We start from the raw sequence: 22,936 nt of genomic DNA, 5'->3' as shown, positions 1-22,936 counted from the left end.
TCTATCCCCTCTCCCCCCCTTTCCCCGTCGCGTTATAACCTTCGTGGTTGAAAACAACGTTAAACACCAAATAAAGAAAGAAAGACATAAATTTATCAAAAAAAATTAAAAAAACGTCTGGAGATACCATACTCAGGATCTATCATGTCAAGTTTGATGAAGATCGGTCCAGTAGTTTTCTTTGAATCGCTCGACACACACACACACACACCACGACCCTCGTCTCAATTCCCCCCTCTACGTTAAAACATTTAGTCAAAACTTGACTTGACTTGACTAAATGTAACAAGTCGCTTAAGGCGAAAATACAACATTTAGTCAAGGTCAGTCGAACTCACAGAATGAAACTGAACGCATTGCATTTTTTCCGCAATAGACCGTACTCTCGTAGCATCGTCTGTCCACCGCTCGTGGCAAAGGCAGTCAAATTAACAGTCCAGAAAAGCGCGGTAGCGGTTGCGTTGAGGAGGATAGCACGCTTTTCTAGATACATGTATCTCTATTCTGTTTAACTCTCTGAACGTGTTTTTAATCCAAACATATCATATCTATATGTTTTGGGAATCAGGAAACGACAAGGAATAAGATGAAATTGTTTTTAAATTGATTTCGGAAATTTAATTTTAATCATAATTTTTATATTTTTAATTTTCAGAGCTTGTTTTTAATCCAAATATAACATATTTATATGTTTTTGGAATCAGAAAATGATGCAGAATACGATAAACGTAATTTTGGATCGTTTTATAAAAAAATAATTTTAATTACAATTTTTAGATTTTTAATGACCAAAGTCATCAATTAATTTTTAAGCCTCCAAGCTGAAATGCAATACCAAAGTCCGGCCTTCGTCGAAGATTGCTTGGCCAAAATTTCAATCAATTTTATTGAAAAATGAGGGTGTGACAGTGCCGCCTCAACTTTTACAAAATGCCGGATATGACGTCATCAAAGACATTTATCGAAAAAATGAAAAACACATCTGGGGATATCATACCCAGGAACTCTCATGAACAATTTCATAAAGATCAGTCCAGTAGTTTACTCTGAATCGCTCTACACACACACACACACCACGACCCTCGTCTCGATTCCCCCCTCTATGTTAAAACATTTAGTCAAAACTTGACTAAATGTAAAAAAGCAGACGCAACACAGAACTGCTTTTTTTTGTCTTTTGTGTTCTTGTTTTTCCTGATGAAGCTTTCATAAGCGAAAATTCGTATCGTCTTGTGTCGTTCTTGTATCGGTGACTGAGTACAGTAACAGTAATCCTTTTGTTTTTTTAACTTTGTTCATCTTACCACAGTCACTTCGTTGTTTAGATATATATATGGTACATCAGATGAATTAACAAACAGCATGCTTTATTCTTATATTATAATCTTGTGTGCATGTTCAGATAATTTCTGAACCAGCCTGATCGAATCGACAGTGCAGACTTTCAGTCATTAAAAATCATTAATGAATAAATGATCATGCAATTTACTAAGCCTGTCACTAACAGACTAAGTCAATGAGTGGTATTCCTTGCTACTTCGCTACTTGCCTCAGTCAGTAAGATTAAAGATACCACAATAATATTACTATTTACTAATTTAGTATCAGTTGTTCAGACTGTGAGAGGAAAATAAAAATCAGCCGAAAGTGAAGCACTGAATCAGTGAATGCAATCAAATGCAATCAAAGTAGCATAATTTCCAAGCAACCAGACCACCAAAATGACAGTACAGCCTAACAGTGTTGTTGGTTTTTTTTAGCCCTGTAGAGCAATGTCAATAATACTTAATAGAAAACAAAATTAACATGACTCATGTCATGAGTGACTTGTTTTGATAACTATTTGGCAGTTTTCCAACCAACACCTCTGGATGAGATAATGCATAATGAGGGTGTCACAACAGGGTTGGCACTTTATACACTAATTATGCTCACTATACTTCCTAGTTAAAAGAGTAAACCTGATGAAGAGAACTTTGATGTAATAACTAATGCACCTTCATTTCTGGAGATTGCCAGGAAGTATATATAATATATATTTTGACAGAAAACTGAAAGTGAAATTGTAACAAGTAGTGCATACTGCCATAGTTAGTGTTATTTGATAGTGCATGACAATTTTGACATACATGAAGTCGATCTGACTTATAACTGAGAATCATGTATACACAGTAAGACTTGTGTAACAGTACAGTGTAACGCTAACTGTAACACTAACAGTCAGCTGAGTTATTCCATGGTAACTGATGTCAGCTGAGTTATTGCATGGTAACTGATGTCAGCTGAGTTATTCCATGGTAACTGATGTCAGCTGAGTTATTGCATGGTAACTGATGTCAGCTGAGTTATTGCATGGTAACTGATGTCAGCTGAGTTATTGCATGGTAACTGATGTCAGCTGAGTTATTGCATGGTAACTGATGTCAGCTGAGTTATTGCATGGTAACTGATGTCAGCTGAGTTATTCCATGGTAACTGATGTCAGCTGAGTTATTGCATGGTAACTGATGTCAGCTGAGTTATTGCATGGTAACTGATGTCAGCTGAGTTATTGCATGGTAACTGATGTCAGCTGAGTTATTGCATGGTAACTGATGTCAGCTGAGTTATTGCATGGTAACTGATGTCAGCTGAGTTATTGCATGGTAACTGATGTCAGCTGAGTTATTGCATGGTAACTGATGTCAGCTGAGTTATTGCATGGTAACTGATGTCAGCTGAGTTATTGCATGGTAACTGATGTCACCATTAGGGTCTCTCTTATTATTCGGCTGAGCTGTAAATGTATGTTATCTATTTCAGTTGGTGTATAAAATTGTGGCATGATTTAGGCCTCTCTTTAGTGTCTGGTGTTCACCGCCACAGGCTCACCCTGATGACTGAATGAATCTTAATATTTTCAGTAGTTCACTGTTCATTTAGTAGACATGCATGTGTGAACTGTCATGTGACAATGACATTACATCTGTGCAGATAATTAAGGAGTATTCACTATTAGCCGGTCCGACTAAACTACGCGCCAGCACGCGCTAGCACGCTCTAGCACGCGCCAGCACGCGCTACCTTGAACCATAGCACTTATATACTTTATTTTTATATTTCTAGTTAGTTCATCATCCATTCTCACATAATACAAAATTTCAAACTTCAATGATGAAAAATACGGAAGTTATGACGAGTTTAAGGAGAGCTAATGCACTACTCTCAAATCCGACGATTTCTCTATGATTGACTAAACACTGAGCGTGCTACCACTTTAAAGTAGACGCTACCCAGTGATCCATAACACTTACATAATTTATTTTTATAGTCTATATAGTTCATTGTCCATTCTTACATAATACAAAATTTCAAGCTTGAGTGTTGAACATTTCAGTAGTTATGACGGGTTTTAGGCGAGCTAATGCGCTACTCTCAAATCCGACAAAATCCGGCAGTGACTAAAACTGCGCACTACCAATTTTAAGTGGACGCTACTGAGATTCATAGCTGTTATATAATTTATCTGTATGTTTCTAGTCATTCCATCGTCAGTTCTTACATTATACAAAATTTCAAACTTCAGTGATAAAATTTACGATAGCTAAGACGCGTTATAGGAGAGCTATCCTAAGGCCGTGGCTCCATGTCCGACAATCGTCGGATAAAGTTTGAGAGTAGTGCATTAGCTCTCCTTAAACTCGTCATAACTTCCGTATTTTTCATCATTGAAGTTTGAAATTTTGTATTATGTGAGAATGGACGATGAACTAACTAGAAATATAAAAATAAAGTATATACGTGCTATGGTTCAAGGTAGCGCGTGCTGGCGCGTGCTAGCGCGTGCTGGCGCGTAGTTTAGGCGGACCCCTATTAGCCTATATTGTAATGTCAATGCCAATTTGTTTTTTGAATGTTCAGCTATTCATTTGTTTACCTTTGGTGGTGAGAAGAACTCGAGCAGATATCCCCCAGTTGTTTTGAGGAGCACCAGACGCGTTTTATCCCACCTGGACTTCCCTCTAGAATCGTCCCCTGGCATAAGCACGTTAACGATCCCTTCTTTCTTTATGAAGGAATGTTCACTATCACCCAGGGCCATTCTGGCCCTGTCCTTCTTGTCCTTGTGTTTGGTGTGTTTACGGTTGTGGTGGTGGTGGTGGTGGGGGTCTGACCCGTCCATCTCGTCTGACGTCTGCTTGAACAGTCTCGACTTACGAATGTTTTTGAACGAAAACCTGCGCAGGATTCCTTTCGTGTTTTTGCGTGCTGGACTGACCCCTCGTTCGGGACTGCTTTCCTGATCGGAATAATCGTCCGTCTCACCATTACGCGTCTCTCTTATTGTTCGGCTGACCTCCTGGGCCCGGTTCGTCGGTTCTTGCTGAGTGGAGTTATTTACTTCCGCAAACGAATCACCTACAAACGACGATCGCTTCAGCTCCATGTCGAAATGGTGGAGAAAGAATTCCGTGAATTTATTGGCATAATCGTAAGGGTCTCTGGATCTGCCGACAGCTGGGGTATTCCGATCGAATGCTAGAAAATCACGAACAAAATTCTGAGCAGAGCTGGAGGCGTGCCGTTCGCAAAAGTCAGCAGTGGCAAGCTCACCCGCTCTCTCCCCGTTTACTACAGTAGCCATTGAGTGCATTGCCCCCCCTCACATTCTCCCCTCCCACTGCTCGCAATGGGTAAACAGACGATGTCAACAACGACGACACACTCGAGAACAGCAGCTACTACTCCGTGTACACCGATGTCAACTCATCGTGGCAGAAGATATTCCATCGATCTGACAAACCACATGCGGCAGTCAATCAACAAGAGGATGCTCTTCACGCGAACAAGACAAACAGACCAGTGACGTGCAAAATAAGCAGAATGTCCGCGCATGCGTACTCGGCCTTGTTCCGCCTTCGCAAGTCCATTCAACTCTTTTTTTCCTTGTGGCAAGAACTTACGCTATCGCTAAAGCACTAACCGCATTTCGTTTCTTTATTCGCCGCAGCATGTCCTTGCATGCACTTTTAAAAAGCGCATGCGTTTTTGTTTTGTTCCTTTTACTGGTGTCGGGTGGTTTTTTTTCGTTTTGTTTTTACGCAGACGAATGAGTCACGAGTTTGTATAGATCTATCTAGTCTAGTTTTGTAAGAGGTTGACTTGACCTGACGCTGATGAGTGCAGTCGGGTGTTTACGGTACACCGTCATTCCAGAGAAACCATAGGCACCGGAAAACTTTATTTACTTTGACTGCATTAAAAAAAATTTAAAAAAAATTCTTGCAAGTTTTACCTTTAATCAGAGACATAGATAGAAGAGATGACATAGAAGTCTGTATGTATGTCTCTGCTTTAATTAAAGACTTCGAAATCCGAATGACCAACAAACGCTAATATTTTGATTGTGACATTTTCTGAGTGTGTTAAGACAATTGTGAAAAAAAATAGAGAAATCAATCAGACAGACTTTATGATACAGAATGTTGAATATGATGACATGCCAAGAATCATATAAACGACTGATTTATGGTTGGGTGTCTGATCAATCATTCAATCACAGGCCTTTTTTCGTAAGTGGTATTAACCCCTGGTTTACGTTTGTTGTAATGATGTGTTTCTATTTGAATGATTGTAACGTGTCTTTCCGATACGGCTCGAAGTAGCGTGACTACTAGACTAGTTACATGACATTTTTCGTGGACTCGAGTCAATTCGCATGAGCATATTTCTTCAAGCCTCCGAGCGATTTTAGCACACACACAAAAAGACGCAATGAAGAGCAGAGTCCATTCAATCACATATAAAAAAATAACAATAAAAAATTAAAACATTGACCGTCACATTTTTACAGGACTGCGAAGCCTGCTTACCATTACTCCTATTTTGAAAAGTGGCACCAGTAGGCCTATAGGTAAAAATGATCGTGCAGACTCTGAAAGCCTGATGATATGCATGTTAACGGGCACAATAAGCCTCCCGTAAACCATCACAGATACTGTCAGGCTTTTACACACAGTACAAACGCCCTTTCATTTAAACACTCACTGCTTGAGAACATCCTAGGTGCCCTCCGTAAAGTCGGAGCGAGCAATTTTCAAAGAATTTATTTTTGCGTGGTTTATCTTACGGCCCTGAGCCGGCCATAGTGAACCCGTGTGATCCAGTTTTCTTTTTTCACAATGTAGTCGTCAGTTAGTAATTTGAATGCGACTCGATGTGAGCTTATCTGCAATAGCACGTTATTATGTACCTCTGACTATGCACGAAACAAACGGCTGTAGTTCACAAGAACTCTGGCGATGGCTTTTGACTGTTCAGAGGAACTGGCGATAGGCACTGATAAACCGTCGTCCGCTACGAGAACCACGACCTTGCGTGACCCTGCTTCCGGGCTTTTCTTTTTTCAAACTTTCAAAACTTCGAATTGTACTGATCTTGTCTTGATGAAAAAAGAATTCTTTTATGATTTAAGAATGTTTGTGTAACAAGCTGTCAAATTTATTATTTAGATTTAAAAAGTTAGGTCTAGCGCCAAAACGCACCACGGTCTGAGAGACAATCCGCAAAATTATTTCTTTGAAAATTGCTCGCTCTTTACGGAGGGCACCTAGGATGTTCCCGTTTGGTGAGCGTTCAAATGGAAGGGTGTTTGTACTGTGTGTAAACTGAAAGCCTGACAGTATCTGTGATGGTTTACGGGAGGCTTACTGTGCGTTCTGATGCCACTTTTCAAAATGGGGGTACGCTTTGCAGGTCTGTGAAAAAAATGTACAAGAAAGGTCCTGTGATTGTAATTGATCGGTCAGATACCCCATTCAATTACCCTTCTTCTTCTTCGTTCATGGGCTTAGACTCCCACGTTCACTCATGTTTTTAGCACGAGTGGATTTTTACGTGTATGACCGTTTTTACCCCGCCCTTTAGGCAGCCATACGCCGCTTTCGGAGGAAGCATGCTGGGTATTTTCGTGTTTCTATAACCCACCGAACTCTGACATGGATTACAGGATCTTTTCCGTGCGCACTTGGTCTTGTGCTTGCGTGTGCACACGAAGGGAGTTAAGTCACTAGCAGGTCTGCACATAAGTTGACCTGGGAGATCGGAAAAAGCTCCACTCTTAACCCACCAGGCGGCAGCGACCGGGATTCGAACTCACGACCTCCCGATTAGGAGGCCGACGTCTTACCACCACGCCACTGCGCCCGTCTTCAATTACCCTAATCTCGTTAATATGATTCTTGGCATGTCGTCATCTTCAAAATCGGTAGCCTATCATAAAGTCCGTCTGGTTGATCGAGTTTCTCTAATTTTTTCACACTTGTTTCAACACTCTGAAAATATCACAGACCGAAAATGATATTAGCAAAATATGAGCGAAGTCGAGTCGATTTAGTTTTGGGGTCAATCGCAATCGTATGATTTTAAACGTTCCATAAACTTATCTTTCTTGCTATTTTATTTTTTCATGCCGCCGGCGAGGAACCGGCCGGTGTGACGATGACATCTTGGTCCCGCCGTCACTGATATTACGTTTTTCGGCCTCGTTGATCTTGTATAAACTCCACACTGAACAAAAAAACACCCTTCGATAGTACTGATGAGCGACCTTGGGTGGCTTACATTCATGGGGCCAAATGTGTCCAACCAATGTTTTGTATTTAACTTAGAAATTTGATTCATTCTAAAATGTTTCCCTTCTCATTCCAGGGACGTAACCACTCGGTACACGTTTTCGAAGAAATCGATTTTTTGGGTGAAATCTATAAAATTTTACCACCAATTTCAGTTCTTCACATGCAAGAAACTGACATGCTTTTCGTCCTTAAATAATATCACTTCTTCAATTTTACCAGGAAACAACATTTCAGTCTCGAATATATATATATATATATATCGAGGGGGTAATATGACGGCGGGGCCAAGATGACATCGTCACACGGCCGGGCAACGCCACTATTCTTCAGTTGCTAGCGGCAGCCCCGCTTGCAATATCGATGTCACAATAAACGGCCAAAACGGATCACAGGTGTTTTTCACTGTGCTCAACCCGTGTTGGAATGGGGTCACGAAACTGACAGCGCTTTCCGTGTCATATGTTATGACGTCGGTCGAGCAACTAATACACCTGTTATACTATGGGGGTCCTTTAGGTCCTCACAGATAGGCCTACTAATATCTATTAGGGACATGAATATAGGTAATGTGTTAGGGGGTGGGGGGAGCGAGGGAGGGAGGATGTCGGAGCGGGTAAGAGTGGTGATAAAAGCTTATTAAAAGATTTCGCTTCGTTTCTGTACATATTGTCTTCAAAAGCGTTTTGGGGGTAGGGTTTGTTTTTTGTTTAAAAGAAAACGTTTATTTCAAAAAAGAATGCTTTTTAAAGAGATAAAAATTTCAGATCCACTTTATAAACCCAAAGGTTAAAAAAGTTGATCCAGCTTTATACAGAGAGAAACTAAGAACCAGTTTTTACAGTACGCACGTCTTGTTATAACGAACATTCATACACACTGGCAAGCCAGGCACTCCGCCTACGCTCCGGCCGTCAGCCAATGGCGCAGCTGGCATGGGTGCCTGTGCCAGGAGGGGGGAATCGAGACGAGGGTCGTGGTGTATGTGTCTGTGTGTCTGTGTGTGTGTGTAGAGCGATTCAGACTAAACTACTGGACCGATCTTTATGAAATTTGACATGAGAGTTCCTGGGTATGATATCCCCGGATATGTTTTTCATTTTTTCGATAAATACCTTTGATGACGTCATATCCGGCTTTTTGTAAAAGTTGAGGCGGCACTGTCACACCCTCATTTTTCAATTAAATTGATTGAAATTTTGGCAAAGCAATCTTCGACGAAGGCCGGGGTTTGGTATTGCATTTCAGCTGGGTGGCTTAAAAACTAATGAGTGAGTTTGGTCATTAAAAATCGGAAACTTGTAATTAAAATTATTTTTTTATTAAACGATTCAAAAACAATTTCATCTTATTCTTCGTCATTTTCTGATTCCAAAAACATATAGATATGTTATATTTGGATTAAAAACAAGCTCTGAAAATTAAAAATATAAAAATTATGATCAAAATTAAATTTTCGAAATCGATTCAAAAACTATTTCATCTTATTCCTTGTCGGTTCCTGATTCCAAAAACATATAGATATGATATGTTTGGATTAAAAACACGCTCAGAAAGTTTAAACGAAGAGAGGTACAGTAAAGCGTGCTATGAAGCACAGCGCAATCGCTACCGCGCCAAACAGGCTCGTCACTTTCACTGCCTTTTGCACTAGCGGCGGACTACGTTCAGTTTCATTCTGTGAGTTCCACAGCTTGACTAAATGTAGTAATTTCGCCTTACGCGACTTGTTCAAATTGTCGTAAAATATGAACCAGATAAGATACATAAAAAAAGAAGACAGATTCGTGGAGGATATTTTACTGGCAGTACGATTAGTGATATTATTTAATCGTTTTATTGTTTTATTTTTTTATAAACTGTGTTATACAGGGTAGTGGTCAAGCGAGTTGTGATTGCAGGCAAACGTGTTACCTTGACATGCTACAAAAATCGTATATATGTAGTGAATTAATGGACGTGAAATGTTTCCATTGTTGGTTTAGGCAGGGTTAGAAAACTGAGTTTCTCAACTCTAAGCCGATGTGGGAATTTTCCCTAAGTCCAAATTCATACTTACAGACTGAATCACAGATACCTCGCTCGCTTTTAATAATCAGACAATGTTCGGAAATAAGTCTGTCGGGATTTGAAAGAGTGAATACCCTTGCTTTTTTCGGGTACAAATCAATGCACACATGCTCCTTGTCTGCGTGTTTCAGAGTCGCCCCTCCCTAGTGATTGGTCCATGCAATGTTTGTCCCCCTAAAAGCAAGAGTATTCACTCTTTCACATCCCATACAAACCCGACAGTTATTTTCAGAATTCGTGTATTCAGTCCCAATGAGATTCTCCTGTGACGAGTTATGTGGTCTGTGAGAATACAACACACACATTCTCAGCAATAAAATGCAGGAGTACCAGAACAATGGCTATAGATTCAGTCAAACATACAACCCCCTCCTTCAAAAGTTATTTCACCAAGCAAACAGAAAAGAAAGCATGCCCAGAAAATTAAGGTCCTCGTGAGTCACGTGAATATTTCAATCTTTATTGTTTCTTAAATAAAAGAGGCAAAACACAAATCACAACATGAACATTTGTCTTGCAGATGACTATACACGGTATAGCATGATACAGAGTAAGCAACTGCACCGATATACACTCATTCCAATCCTTTTCCCTACTGCACATAAAAACGCATATATGCACTAACACACACACACAAAATAATGCATAGGCTTACTCACACACACATGCTCACACACACACACATGATTATGATTTTCACCACACACACAAATGATTTTCACCACACACACACACACACACTCAAATACATAAATTCCATCACAACACACATACACACCAACACACACACACAGACCATTTCCATCACACACATGTATAATATAATTTCACACACACACCAACACACACACACACACACCATTTCCATCACACACACACATATCATTTTACGTACACACACACACAGGCTAGCTCTTAACTTGTTCAGTGAGCATGTCTTTCCCATCTACAATCTACATCAGAGTGAGGTTGACTGCTCTGTGAGGGGTCATGCAGGTAAAACCATGCATCGTAATCAGTTAAAAGTCTGTTCACTTTCCTAGTTCTGTACAAAGGTGATAATTACACTACTGGCAAAAATATGTACACCGGTCGTTCAACTACTGGTTGTTTATGACATTCAACCTCTACACATGTACACATCTCTGGCTCTTTTTTTCTCCTTCATTGCTCTCTCGACTCTCTTTCTCCCCCTCTCTCACTCACACACACTGAAACACACATTTTACTAATGCCTTTCCTAAATGAGTGAAGAGCCCATAAAAACCTCTGTGACAGAATATGATAGTTAATTAAACAATCAAAATCAGTTCTTTTTTTGTCCGTCGCACTGAACCAAACAAAGTCAGTTCTTGTTTTTCCCCATTACATTGAACCAATCAAAGCAAGGTTGTTTTTTTCCTGTTCAATTGTTGATGTCGCTGAAGTCGAGATCAAGTTTCAAGCAGCAACAGACACCACCGTCCTATCAAAGCCACAGCTACTTTCCTTTCCGAGAAGACGATTCGGGTCATCATTTCAGATCTGGCTTTACACAAGGAATAAGATTATCACTCCACTTGGACACCTACCCACAGTCAACAGCGTGTGTTCTCCCTGTGCAGAGTGGGTATTTTTTTTAAATAAATCCAAAAACAAAGAGACTGCCAACGTTCCAAAATTCAGAATTTATAACCTGACGAGTGGACGTAAACTGATAGAACTATCACGATAAGTTTTGTGTGAATATTTGTTTGTCTGTTCACTTAAAAGACCGTTGGGTCGAAATATCTGTGAATGTATTGTTTTGTCAATAACAAACGTTCCAACAACCTACCTTTCTTGTTTTTTGATTTTGGGTATTTTTTAATGAATTTATTTCGCAACAGATCGGGACACTTTAGTGTCAATCTCCAAAATGAAAAAAAAAAAAAAAAAAAAAAAAATCCCAGTCTGAGCTGGAAGCACTCATGCTGGTTGAGTTTTGGTATGTGTCCAAGTCTTCGAAGCCATGGCCTTACCCCAAGCAAAAGGTTGGGCAGATCTAAGATAGTAAGCCAAGTTTTCACCGGAAGGACTGTGCATTTTGAAGTCCAATCAAATGCACAGCAACTGACACCTGAAGGTCTCAAAGAACCGACGTCAGAAATACAGTTTGTGTTCTAAACTATGAAGCCTGTGAAAGTTGTGAAACAAGTCACTTCTTCAACATGCACGCAATTGTGCTTGAGTTGTTAATGCAAAAGAATGTGAATGAGTGCGCCTTGAGTCGCCTTGTGGTGAGATATGTGCGCGTTATAAATTCTGGTATTATTATTATTATTATTAAAATCTAAACAACGAAGTGACTGTGGTGAAATGAACAAAGTTAAAAAACAAAAGATTTCTGTACTCACCGGTATTTCTTTTTATGTTCAAGGCGGAAAAAAAAAGAGAAAAAACAAGTGAAGCAGCGAACACTCTCCAGACGTGAAACGAAAAGCACACCATGAACTACACAAGTGTTGCATTAATATACGAAAGAAACTGCTGGCCGCAGCTCATTGCGAGCAAACTCTCACCACTCAACCCAGTTCTAACACTTGTAAAACACGTTGGAACAACGCCTCCATCGATCAATAAATACTAAAATAAATCCACCATGAGATAAAGAGAGGCTATACAACAACTTTCAACAGTTTTTCAACTGCATATTTCGCTCACACACAATACTAAAACCTAAAACACTTCATCTTCCCCAGAAGCGTCAGAAGTCCTTAATTAAAACACACAGTAGCAAAATCACAAAACGCTTTAGCGTCAATCTTGAGTAGTTTTACGTTTCACCGCGGAAAGTTTGCAGGGTGGGTTGGGGGGCGACGAAGCAGCAAGTCCAAAAGGGGTCCGGGGTTCGTAGGGGGTGGGGGATGTTTTTTTTTTGGGGGGGGGGGGGTGGGGGTGGGGATGAGGGAGTGTCGGAGGGAGAGGCAGACCTCTTCATCCTAAAATCCCTTGCCTCTACTTTCTTAGAAAAAAATCCAGCAATTCTCAGGAGGGGACCCGTAATTTTGGCATGCATCATGATCTTACACACACTATACACAAAACTGTAATTTTTGGAACGCTGGTTTTGCCTTCAAAACTCTTATTTTTTGCACACAAACTTGAAGAAAAGGCACAAGACGTTTCACGCTGGCTTTTATAAGAATGAAGATGCCATGTTCACTGATATTTTGGCAAAACCGATATGATGTTAAATCGACGGCAAAGAAAATCTTGTTACCAAATGTTCTATCACTAAAGTCTACTAACTTAACAATACTCCACGTATTCCTTATTATCTTTCTTTTTTCCATTTCAAATATTTTGTGTGTTATTTACAGACATTTTAAACACTGCCCATAAGAATGATAACAAAACCGTAAAGGTCCACAGGTCTGGAGGATGCTGGGGGTGGGTCGGGCGGTTGAGGGATGGGGCAGGAAGAGGGGGAAAAGGGTAGGGTAAAGGGTAAGGGAGGGGGGGGGGGGAGGGCTGGCTCAGTCGGGCGTGGCAGGAAGCTCGGTGCTGAAGTAGGGCGTGGCGTCCTTGACGAGGATGGTGTGGCAGACGTCGCACACCTTGGCGGGCCTTCTCGTGGGGCCGCTGTTGACGGTCTTGATGGTGCAGTCGGAGCAGAAGATCTTCCCACAGTGGCGGCAGTGGTGCTGCACAGACAAGAGTGTGTTCTTGTAGACACATCTATGCTAGATTCATTTGCTCTAAAAATTTGTAACACATATTTTAAATTCTTTTTTTTAGAAAAAACATAAAGATAACATCAAATTTTCATCTAAATTTGTTCTCTATCTCTTTCATTGCCTGTACTTACTTAGAGACGGGATTGTCATGTTCAAATCAAAAGCCAGTAGAAACTTAAATTTGCTAAAAATGTCTGTCTATTGGCAACAGATCCATGGATGACATTTGGGGTTTTTCTCCATCATTTCTTTCTCTTTGTTTCTACATTTTTTTTGTAACTTCCCTTATTTCATTTAATTATGAGCGCCTACAAAACAGTATAGGGGCACACTGGTCATCATAATTAGTACAGTACAGTGGGACCTGCCATGGACTGGGTGGCCGAGTGGTAACGACTGGGTGGCCGAGTGGTAACGACTGGGTGGCCGAGTGGTAACGACTGGGTGGCGGAGTGGTAACGACTGGGTGGCCGAGTGGTAACGCACTTGCGCTCGGAAGCGAGAGGTTGTGAGTTCGACCCTGGGTCAGGGCGTTAGCAATTTTCTCCCCCTTTTCCTAACCTAGGTGGTGGGTTCAAGTGCTAGTCTTTCGGATGAGACGAAAAACCGAGGTCCCTTCGTGTACACTACATTGGGGTGTGCACGTTAAAAATCCCACGATTGACAAAAGGGTCTTTTCTGGCAAAATTGTATAGGCATAGATAAAAATGTCCACCAAAATACCCGTGTGACTTGGAATAATAGGCCGTGAAAAGCACGATATGCGCCGAAATGGCTGCGATCTGCTAGCCGATGTGATTGCGTGATGTATTGTGTAAAAAAATTCCATCTCACACGGCATAAATAAATCCCTGCGCCTTGAATATGTGTGCGATATAAATTGCATAAAATTAAAAATAAAAAAAAATCCCTGCGCTTAGAACTGTACCCACGGAATACGCGCGATATAAGCCTCATAATCATATTGATTGATTGATGGTGACCATCTCTTAATAACTATGTGCATACACACAATGACCACCCCCAAAGGATCCACAACAAGTTATTTTCTCCATATAATTTATCTTTCCATAGGGACCACCTGTCTACAAAAAACACCTTAGGTCGGTCTGTCCCTTAGGAGGTTGTTACCGACTGGTTTGACTGTACCATCAAACAAGTATTCAAATGCCGACACTGGGTGGTGTGGTCGATACTGATAGGTTTGACCGTACCATCAAACAAGTATTCAAATGCCGACACTGGGTGGTGTGGTCGATACTGATAGGTTTGACCGTACCATCTCAACAAATCCTGACACTAACTATTAACTCCGTCCAGCATTTGCTGGCTCTCTGCGGTGTCAAGACAACCCACGGCTCTAGACATAGACATAGACATAGAACACTTTATTATCTCAACGAGGAGAAACTCAGGTGTGGTGTATACAGCATTACAATAAACAACATAAAACGTAAGAACATAAATAAAATATCGAGGCGCAAATAGTCCACTCATAATAGTCAAGATTAGGACGACAATATCAAAACAAATATCTCTCTCTCTCTCTCTCTCTCTCTCTCTCTCTCTCGCTCTAGACTCACTTTTCTCTTGGTGACGGTGAAGTTCTGTCGACAGTTGTTGCAGTCTTCTACATCATCCTCGTGCTGCCACCGCACTTCATTTTCTGCCTGCCGGATCTTTTCCAGCTGAATCTGAAAGTCAGCGCATGCAGTTTTTTGACTCACATGCGAAGCAAAAGTGAGTCTATGTACTCACCCGAGTCGTCCGTCCGTCCGTCCGTCCCCCCCCGTCCGTCCGGACGTCCGTCTCCCCCGTCCGTCCGTCCGGAAAACTTTAACGTTGGATATTTCTTGGACACTATTCAGTCTATCAGTACCAAATTTGGCAAGATGGTGTATGATGACAAGGCCCCAAAAAACATACATAGCATCTTGACCTTGCTTCAAGGTCAAGGTCGCAGGGGCCATAAATGTTGTCTAAAAAACAGCTATTTTTCCCATTTTTCCCATTTTCTCTGAAGTTTTTGAGATTCAATACCTCACCTATATATGATATATAGGGCAAAGTAAGCCCCATCTTTTGATACCAGTTTGGTTTACCTTGCTTCAAGGTCAAGGTCACAGGAGCTCTTCAAAGTTGGATTGTATACATATTTTGAAGTGACCTTGACCCTGAACTATGGAAGATAACTGTTTCAAACTTAAAAATTATGTGGGGCACATGTTATGCTTTCATCATGAGACACATTTGGTCACATATGATCAAGGTCAAGGTCACTTTGACCCTTATGAAATGTGACCAAAATAAGGTAGTGAACCACTAAAAGTGACCATATCTCATGGTAGAAAGAGCCAATAAGCACCATTGTACTTTCTATGTCTTGAATTAACAGCTTTGTGTTGCATGACCTTGGATGACCTTGACCTTGGGTCAAGGTCACATGTATTTTGGTAGAAAAAATGTGTAAAGCAGTTCTTAGTGTATGATGTCATTGCTAGGTTTAGTTGTTTGACCTTGACCCTGAAGGTCAAGGTCATGTAAAGGTCAAGGTCAAGGATGTGAGTCGTATGGTCTTTGCCCTTCTTGTTTAATTACAGTATTAAGCTTAGAGCTGGAAACGGGAAAAACCCAAGAAAACCAATCCAAATAACCTTGCCCGTTACTGCGTTAGTAGTAAATTGCTCGAGGTAGATTCAGAAACACAGGAGTTGACGGGGAGGATGGGATCCGAGTTGTGCAAGGTGTACATTTTTGCTGTTGTTGGATTTACGTTGTGCTTCCTTTCCGTCTGTCCATTATGTACCCAGCTCACCCCGAACCCCCAACACCCCCAAATAAACGATGATGTAATTTGAACTACACAGTCCGGATGATGCAAGTCGTGGATGACCCATATGGAATTACGTAAGGAATTTTACATTGTTTATCCTTATTCGGATGGCGTGGGTCGTGGACGACCCATACTTTGTACAAAACGTTTATCCCTTTTCGGATGGCGTGGGTCGTGTACGACCCATACTATTTACGTTGAATCCTTCTTTGGAAAGTATGGGTCGTACACGACCCACATCATCCGGACTGTGTAGTCAGAAGCGTGATCCCGTGAAGGTTAACAGACTCACTCAATGAGAAAGAAGCAGAAGAGTATCGCACCAAACAAAGAGCTGTATGTAGCAAAGCCCTACACTATAATACCTGTTACAGCCAATGTGAGAGTTTGACAAAGTCACGCTGCACAACCTCTACTGTTGTCCCAACTAAATCACTCACTCATTCAATCAGTGATCGAACCAACCAGTTAGTTATTTAAAAGGAGAAGCAGATGAATCTCAAAGTAGAGGGAAATCTGCAGTGAAAGCCCTACACTACCTGTAGCGACAGTGAGAGTTTGACAAAGTCGTGCTGCACATTCTATACTGTTGTCCCATTAAACTTAATCAACCACTCATTAATTCAGCGATCAAACCAACCAGTTACTTATTGAAAAGGAGCCTAATCTCAACTAGCAGAAGATCTGCAACAAAAAGCCCTATACTACCTGTAGTGACTGTGAGAGTTTGACACATTTATGCTGCCCATCCTCCACTGTTGTTCTACTTGAAACTAAATCAATCGCTCATTCATTCAGCGATCTAACCAACCAGTCAGTTATTGAGCAGGAGAAGCAGAGGACTATCAAACTAGAGGAAGAACTAAAATCCGAAACAGGTAGACTACTAACGTTTCAAATCAAGAATAGAAAAACAATAAAGGTTTAATTTTTGGGAACGTTTAATTCAGGACAAAACATAACTTTTACATGAATTAAACATTCCAAATATTTCACCTTTTTTGATATTAGAGGTTGCAGCAAAATCCCTGCACTACCTGTTGCTACTGTGAGAGTTTGACAAAATCAAGGCACATCCTCTACTATTGTCCCACTCCAAACTAAATCACTTGCTCATTAATTCAGTGATCGAACTAACCATGCAGTTAGTTAGTCACTAAAAAGGAGAAGCAGACAGCTATCAAATTAGAGATCTGAGAAACAAAGGTATGTAAGTGCTCTAAATGCACATGACAAGATTGGTTTCCCATTATCTCACTTACTCTTGTTGCATATGTGACCCTCCACCACGAAATGAGTCGCATGTCACCTCGCGCGGTTCTGCGCTAGGCATAATATAAGTCTGGGGAGTGTCTGGTAACAGTGTGAGGGTCACCTTAGTCACAGGCTTATAACTCAAACAGTTTTCGCTCTTTTCTAAAACGGTTTTCACCAATGGATAGAGCATAAAAAACTCTTTAGGAAAATGTAAAAATATGAAAATCATGCAAAGGTGACATGCGACTCATTCCGTGGTGGAGGGTCACATATGTCCCTTTTTTATCAGATTTTAGAAAAGCGCTCTGCCTCATTTGGTTACGATGATCAAACTAGAGCAAGAAGTGCAGCTAAAGCCCTACACTACCTGTAGCGACTGTGAGAGTTTGACAAAGTCACGCTGTACAGCCTCACTGTTGTCCAGGTCGACCTGCAAGGACTGGATTTTGTTCTTCAGCTTGTGCGTCTCCTCTTCCGCTTTTGTCTGCAACACAAGATGATTCGCAGGTTTTACTTGTGTTTGCGACATATACAGTTCACACATTTTTTACTTGCGTTTGCAACACTTACAGTTCACATGTTTTTTTACTTGCAACTGCAACACATACAGTTCACACAATTTTCACTCAATTTCTTTTCTGCGCCTCCTTTCTACTCAAAAGTTGAATTTAGCGCATGCTGGAATTTCTCTAACTTTCAATTCTAACACTAATAATAATTATCAACCTTGATTTATTATGTAAACTTGCCCTGAGAAGGAAGCTGGCTTCAAACAGACAGTAACCATCATATGGCCACAAAGCTGAAGCTAGTTCCCTCCCCCTTATGTCCGTGTTGCAAGAATCAGACAGCAGAGCACATCCTGCAGGCTTGTCCATACCACAGTGCTCCGAGGGACACCATCTGGCCAGAGGAGACAGCGCTACAAAAGAAGCTATATGGCCCCAGAGAGGACTTGGAGAGGACAGCACGTTTCGCCCTGCAGTCCGGACTGACGATCTAACAGCGAATGACAAGAAGAAGAAACAGACAGTGTTTCTTGTATCTGACAATAGAAAAACTGTGGTTGTGGGAGAATTCCTTTCCCTTTTTTTTTCTTTCAAAACACTGAGGCAAGCTACATGTGACATTGCAGGCTTGCCTCGGTGTTTCTATGGAAACAAGGGAATTAAGCAACTCTTCCACAACCCATTAGGCAAAAAAAAAAAAAAATAGTCTGTTTACGGTATCCCGACCGACCCTATTTTTTCGCGCGACCCTAGACTTTTTTGGGGGCATTATTTTTTTGGGGAAAAAAAAAAGTCTGTTTTTTGGCAAAATAACTTAAATATGTTTTTTAGAAAAAAATAAAAAATAAAAAATAAAAATAAATCCTGACCTACTGACCCTATTTTTTTTGCCTATGTTACCGTAAACAGACTAATTTTTTTTTTTTTGCCTTAAAACTTAACAGAGGTATGTCTGCACGTCGTCTATTCAGCTGCGGTGAGTGGAAATCCCTACAATGATTAACACAGATGAAGATGAATATAAAATTTCAAAAATAAATTTTGATTTAATTAATATACTTACCAACTCACATAGATAGCATTAACTTCAGTTAAAGTGCTAGGACACTGAACTACGCTTCACCCCAAAGGGGAAGCAACCCCCTAAAAAAGAACGGCATTGACCTATAACCCAAGCTATACAAGAGTCGAGGTCATACCGCCACGTGACCTATCACGCGTGACTCGACCGCCGCCTATGTTAGAAACTCACTCCTACTGAAGTGATCTGTTCATTTTTAGGGAAACCCTAAGCAATAACTTCGTTTTGTGATAAGACATGGAAGCACTCTTACATGGCAACGTGGGGAAATAACTCTGAAACAAAAACCGTATGCCATATAAGGCATGGTCCTTGGTGATTATTTACACTACCGGTGTACTGCGCCTGCGCAGGATGTATACCGGTGAAACTCATTCCGTATTGAAACATATAACCCCTTAAAAAATTTGCGGGGCAGGCTGGGAGGGAATCCAATATGTGAGTTGGTAAGTATATTAATTAAATCAAAATTTATTTTTGAAATTTTATATTAAATTACATATTCTTACGCAACTCACATAGATAGCAGATTGCTAATTTAGGTGGTGGGCAAATGAACTCATAGTTAACATCTTGCAAGTATCTGGCCTGTAGCTACAATAGCTGGCAGACCGAAATTACTGTTCTGCCGAGCACCAGATACGTTCCCAGGAACACATAAAAAGACATCTTCTGCAGAAGATGTCTAGTAGATGTGTATTAAAACAGCGGGTACTTAAAATACCCCGCCGATAGAAAACTCATGACTACGTCCTTGAACGGTCAATAAGCTGCATTCATGACTTATGTAAGTCTCTCAGACTTGAGAACAGATAAAGAAGAGGCCTATACACTCTGACCTCTTGAGCCCGTGCTGCCTGAAAAGGGAGGACTGACTGCCCCCCCCCCCCTTTTCCCTGCCACCACTGTAGGCATGCCTAAACAATGTGGCAGTCCATTTAGCTAAAAGTTGACTTCACTAAATCATTGCCTCTAGAAGTGTTGATGGAAATAAACAAAAGCCTTTGTTCTGGTGATCTAAACAGATCAGTTTGTTTGTTTATTTGTTGCTTAACGTCCAGCCGACTACGCAGAGCCATATCAGGACGAGGAAGGAGGGGATGAAGGGGGCCACTAGTCAAGCGAGTCAGAAATATATTTAAGCTCGAAATGTACAATTGGTTAAATATGGCTCTAGCAGAGCCAAAATATTGCAAATTGGTAGAATTGTATTATCGGATCTGGTTACTCCTGTTTCTGCTTATTTGTCAGAAATTTTGAATTAAACCTAAGCGCTATAGATCAGTCTTTCTCCAAAGAGATGTCTAAAGCAAAAACCAGACAGAAAATGCACTTACTCGCACTTCTCTCAGAAGCTACTAGAGTAAGTATGACGGCTTCCCGTATTTAGAATAACAAGGCTAATTTGTCAAGGATTAAACAATCCGAACTCAAAAACTCCGAAACTGGGAGCGAATCCCAAGCCTGGACTGGAGATTTGCTTTCAGCAAACCAAAGGGAGGTTCCCTTAATCACGCTGGCTAAAAAGAACCCAAGTGAAAAAAATTTTGCGACCTAGCTGTGTCAGTGCAACTGATATCGCATAAAGTCTTAATTCAGAGACGTGGGAGAAAATTCGGAAAGCCAGGATAGGTGGTTCGCCACCCGCATTGAACGGAGAGAAGTGGAGTTCTTTCCGTTAATAGTACGCCAATTGTTCCAAGCCAGTCAAAGTGACACAAAAACGAAGACGCTGAACCCCTATGAAATCTCTAGACCAAATCCAGAGTTGAGGCAGAAGCCCCTGAGCGTCTCAATGATTCCCGTACAGTAGACACCCGTGTGGCTCGAGTGTAAAAAAACAAAAACGGCGCCCTCTTGCCAGCCTAAAGGACTGGCAACCAAGATTGAGTGGGCCCATAATGTGCGACCAACAGGCCGCTCAAAGTAAAATTGAGAGTATTATCCGGGAACGGGGAGACGAACATTTAGCAGAAGGTGATAGTACCGAGAGGCAAAACTTCTACCAGCGGCTTCTCCAAATTCACCAGAAGGAGTAGAAGCGTGTAGCGAGATAGAGTCCAATCCAAGTGGACATTCCTGGCCGGCTGACTAGAGTCTGCCAAGACCTAGAGCCTCTCAGAAAGGTACCTCCCTGCTAATAAGATTTCGTGGTGGTAAAAGCCACATCAAAACCTCGCATGCTCGCTGTGGCAGTGATAGAGAGCGAGATGCCACCCCCTGCTTATTGAGATAAAAGACCACTGTGGTGTTGTCTGATTGAATCAACACATGTTATCCCCTGACAAGGGGAAAGAATTCCACAAGAGACAGAACTGCTTCCCTGGTGGAGAGAGAACCAACGGGAACGCCCTGTATGAGCAGTGGTGTGAGAATCCAAAGATTGGTTGTGTCTGTGAACCAGTCAAGAAAAGACACTAACATGTTCCGGCTCTTCATTTGATTGCTTAGAAAACGAAACCAGAGCCCCGAAGATCTGAATTAAATAAAAAGTAGCCACTTCCGATCTATTTTGTATATCCGAAGGTGGAAGTAAACATAGGCACGATCTATATAAGTGACCCAACAGGAAGGGCCCCAGTGCCTCCCTCAATAAAGTGAGAGTCCTAATCGCCCCTCCAGCCGCTGTGGGAAAACACAGAGGCAGAGAGAAGAGTGGCCGAACGCTAATACTCCAGTTGACAAGTGCCAAGAGTATGCAAGAAAGCGTGCTATTGTTTGCCCACTGAACCCTACCGCTAAATCGCCTCGAGGAGAAAAAGTGGTGGGTATTAACTTTTGGCACCGTGCCACGCCGAGAAGAAGATAATAAACCAAAGCTGAGAAAGGCCAGCTTAGCGCTTTTCTCTGATAAGAAAAGCCGAGGCCTGCCGTGGGCTTTTCCTTTTGCTGTGAGATTCTCTCTGTTAAAGAGCCCGCGTGCAAAGAGGAGGATTCGCAAAGAAAACCCTCGAGCAAGGAAGAGATTTAAGTCTCACCGACAGAACAATACTGTCGGCCGAGGCCTTTTCCCAGACGAACAGTGAAGCTAAACCCTTTGAATATGTGTGCCGACAGAACACAAAGGCATCCCGTGAGTACGAAACCGCACAAGGGAAAGAACGAATCAAAGTCTTGTACCAAGACGATAATAGAAAGAAGTGCGGCCACGATCTTCCACAGCCAGGAGATCATTGTTCTTGACAACAGACAGTTTCTCCTTGCTATGAACCTTAAGATGTATGATCGACAAGTACGGTGCAACCGGAAGCGGTTCCGTAGTACGAAGAAAAGAATAAACTAAGTTCTTAGGCTTGGTGTAACCTAGGCCTACGGATATCGCTCAGCGAGTGAAGCGTTACTTGAGCGGGTGACGCAAGCGAAAGCAACGCCGCATCGCTGCCCACAAAGGAAGTTATAGAAAAGAAGAAACATATGAGAAAACTTCCACAAGTTCAAATTCTAGAGCCAGACAAGAAAGCGTCCCTGCGTGTGTAAACCGCATGTGCGTACAACCGTGCCGCGACTGACATTTGTCCGGCTGAAACCTTAGCCAAAGAGGCCAGGAGTATGAGGACGTCTTTCACGCTAGAGTCGTTTCGAAAATCGAAAGGATTCAACGACCCCGCGACCGACCGCGAAAGAGATCGAAGAAGTGTCTCTGAAAGAGACGCAAGTTCCAACGAGTATCTTCCCGTTTCATCCAAACCAAGTAATGCGCCTTCAGAGTAAGCACAATGTTTTGTCCAAACTATAGACATCTTCCCTGAGATTAGCCAACTCCGGAGTGACCGGAAGCGGTGCACTCGGCAAAGCGTAAGTCTCAATAAGACTGTGATGACGACGGGAGAGAGCAAACTTGCGTGAATGAAACGAAGTGCTCGCTTCCGTAACTG

At 41.6% G+C, this 22,936-nt stretch overlaps 2 protein-coding genes across 3 annotated transcripts in view; both read right to left on the bottom strand.

The window, feature by feature from the left end:
* Positions 1 to 4,877, bottom strand: part of LOC138975383 (SH2B adapter protein 1-like) — a 39,639-nt gene extending 34,762 nt beyond the window's left edge. The window contains exon 1 of the mRNA XM_070348049.1: positions 3,917 to 4,877. Within this exon, the coding sequence (XP_070204150.1) occupies positions 3,917 to 4,633 (717 nt within the window). The 5' untranslated portion in view covers positions 4,634 to 4,877. The remainder of the gene's footprint in view (positions 1 to 3,916) is intronic.
* Positions 4,878 to 12,591: 7,714 nt separating this feature from the next.
* The window catches only part of LOC138975381 (rab GTPase-binding effector protein 1-like), a 38,059-nt gene continuing 27,714 nt past the window's right edge, over positions 12,592 to 22,936 (bottom strand). For both annotated transcript variants that reach the window (XM_070348047.1, XM_070348046.1), the window contains 3 exons: positions 17,839 to 17,955; positions 14,965 to 15,075; positions 12,592 to 13,348 (listed from right to left, as the gene is read on the bottom strand). In XM_070348047.1, the coding sequence (XP_070204148.1) occupies positions 13,181 to 13,348; positions 14,965 to 15,075; positions 17,839 to 17,955 (396 nt within the window). In that variant the 3' untranslated portion in view covers positions 12,592 to 13,180. The remainder of the gene's footprint in view (positions 13,349 to 14,964; positions 15,076 to 17,838; positions 17,956 to 22,936) is intronic.

This window comes from Littorina saxatilis, linkage group LG9 (assembly GCF_037325665.1).
Source record: "Littorina saxatilis isolate snail1 linkage group LG9, US_GU_Lsax_2.0, whole genome shotgun sequence".
NCBI lineage: Eukaryota > Metazoa > Mollusca > Gastropoda > Littorinimorpha > Littorinidae > Littorina > Littorina saxatilis.
This window is presented reverse-complemented; position numbering and strand designations above follow the sequence as displayed.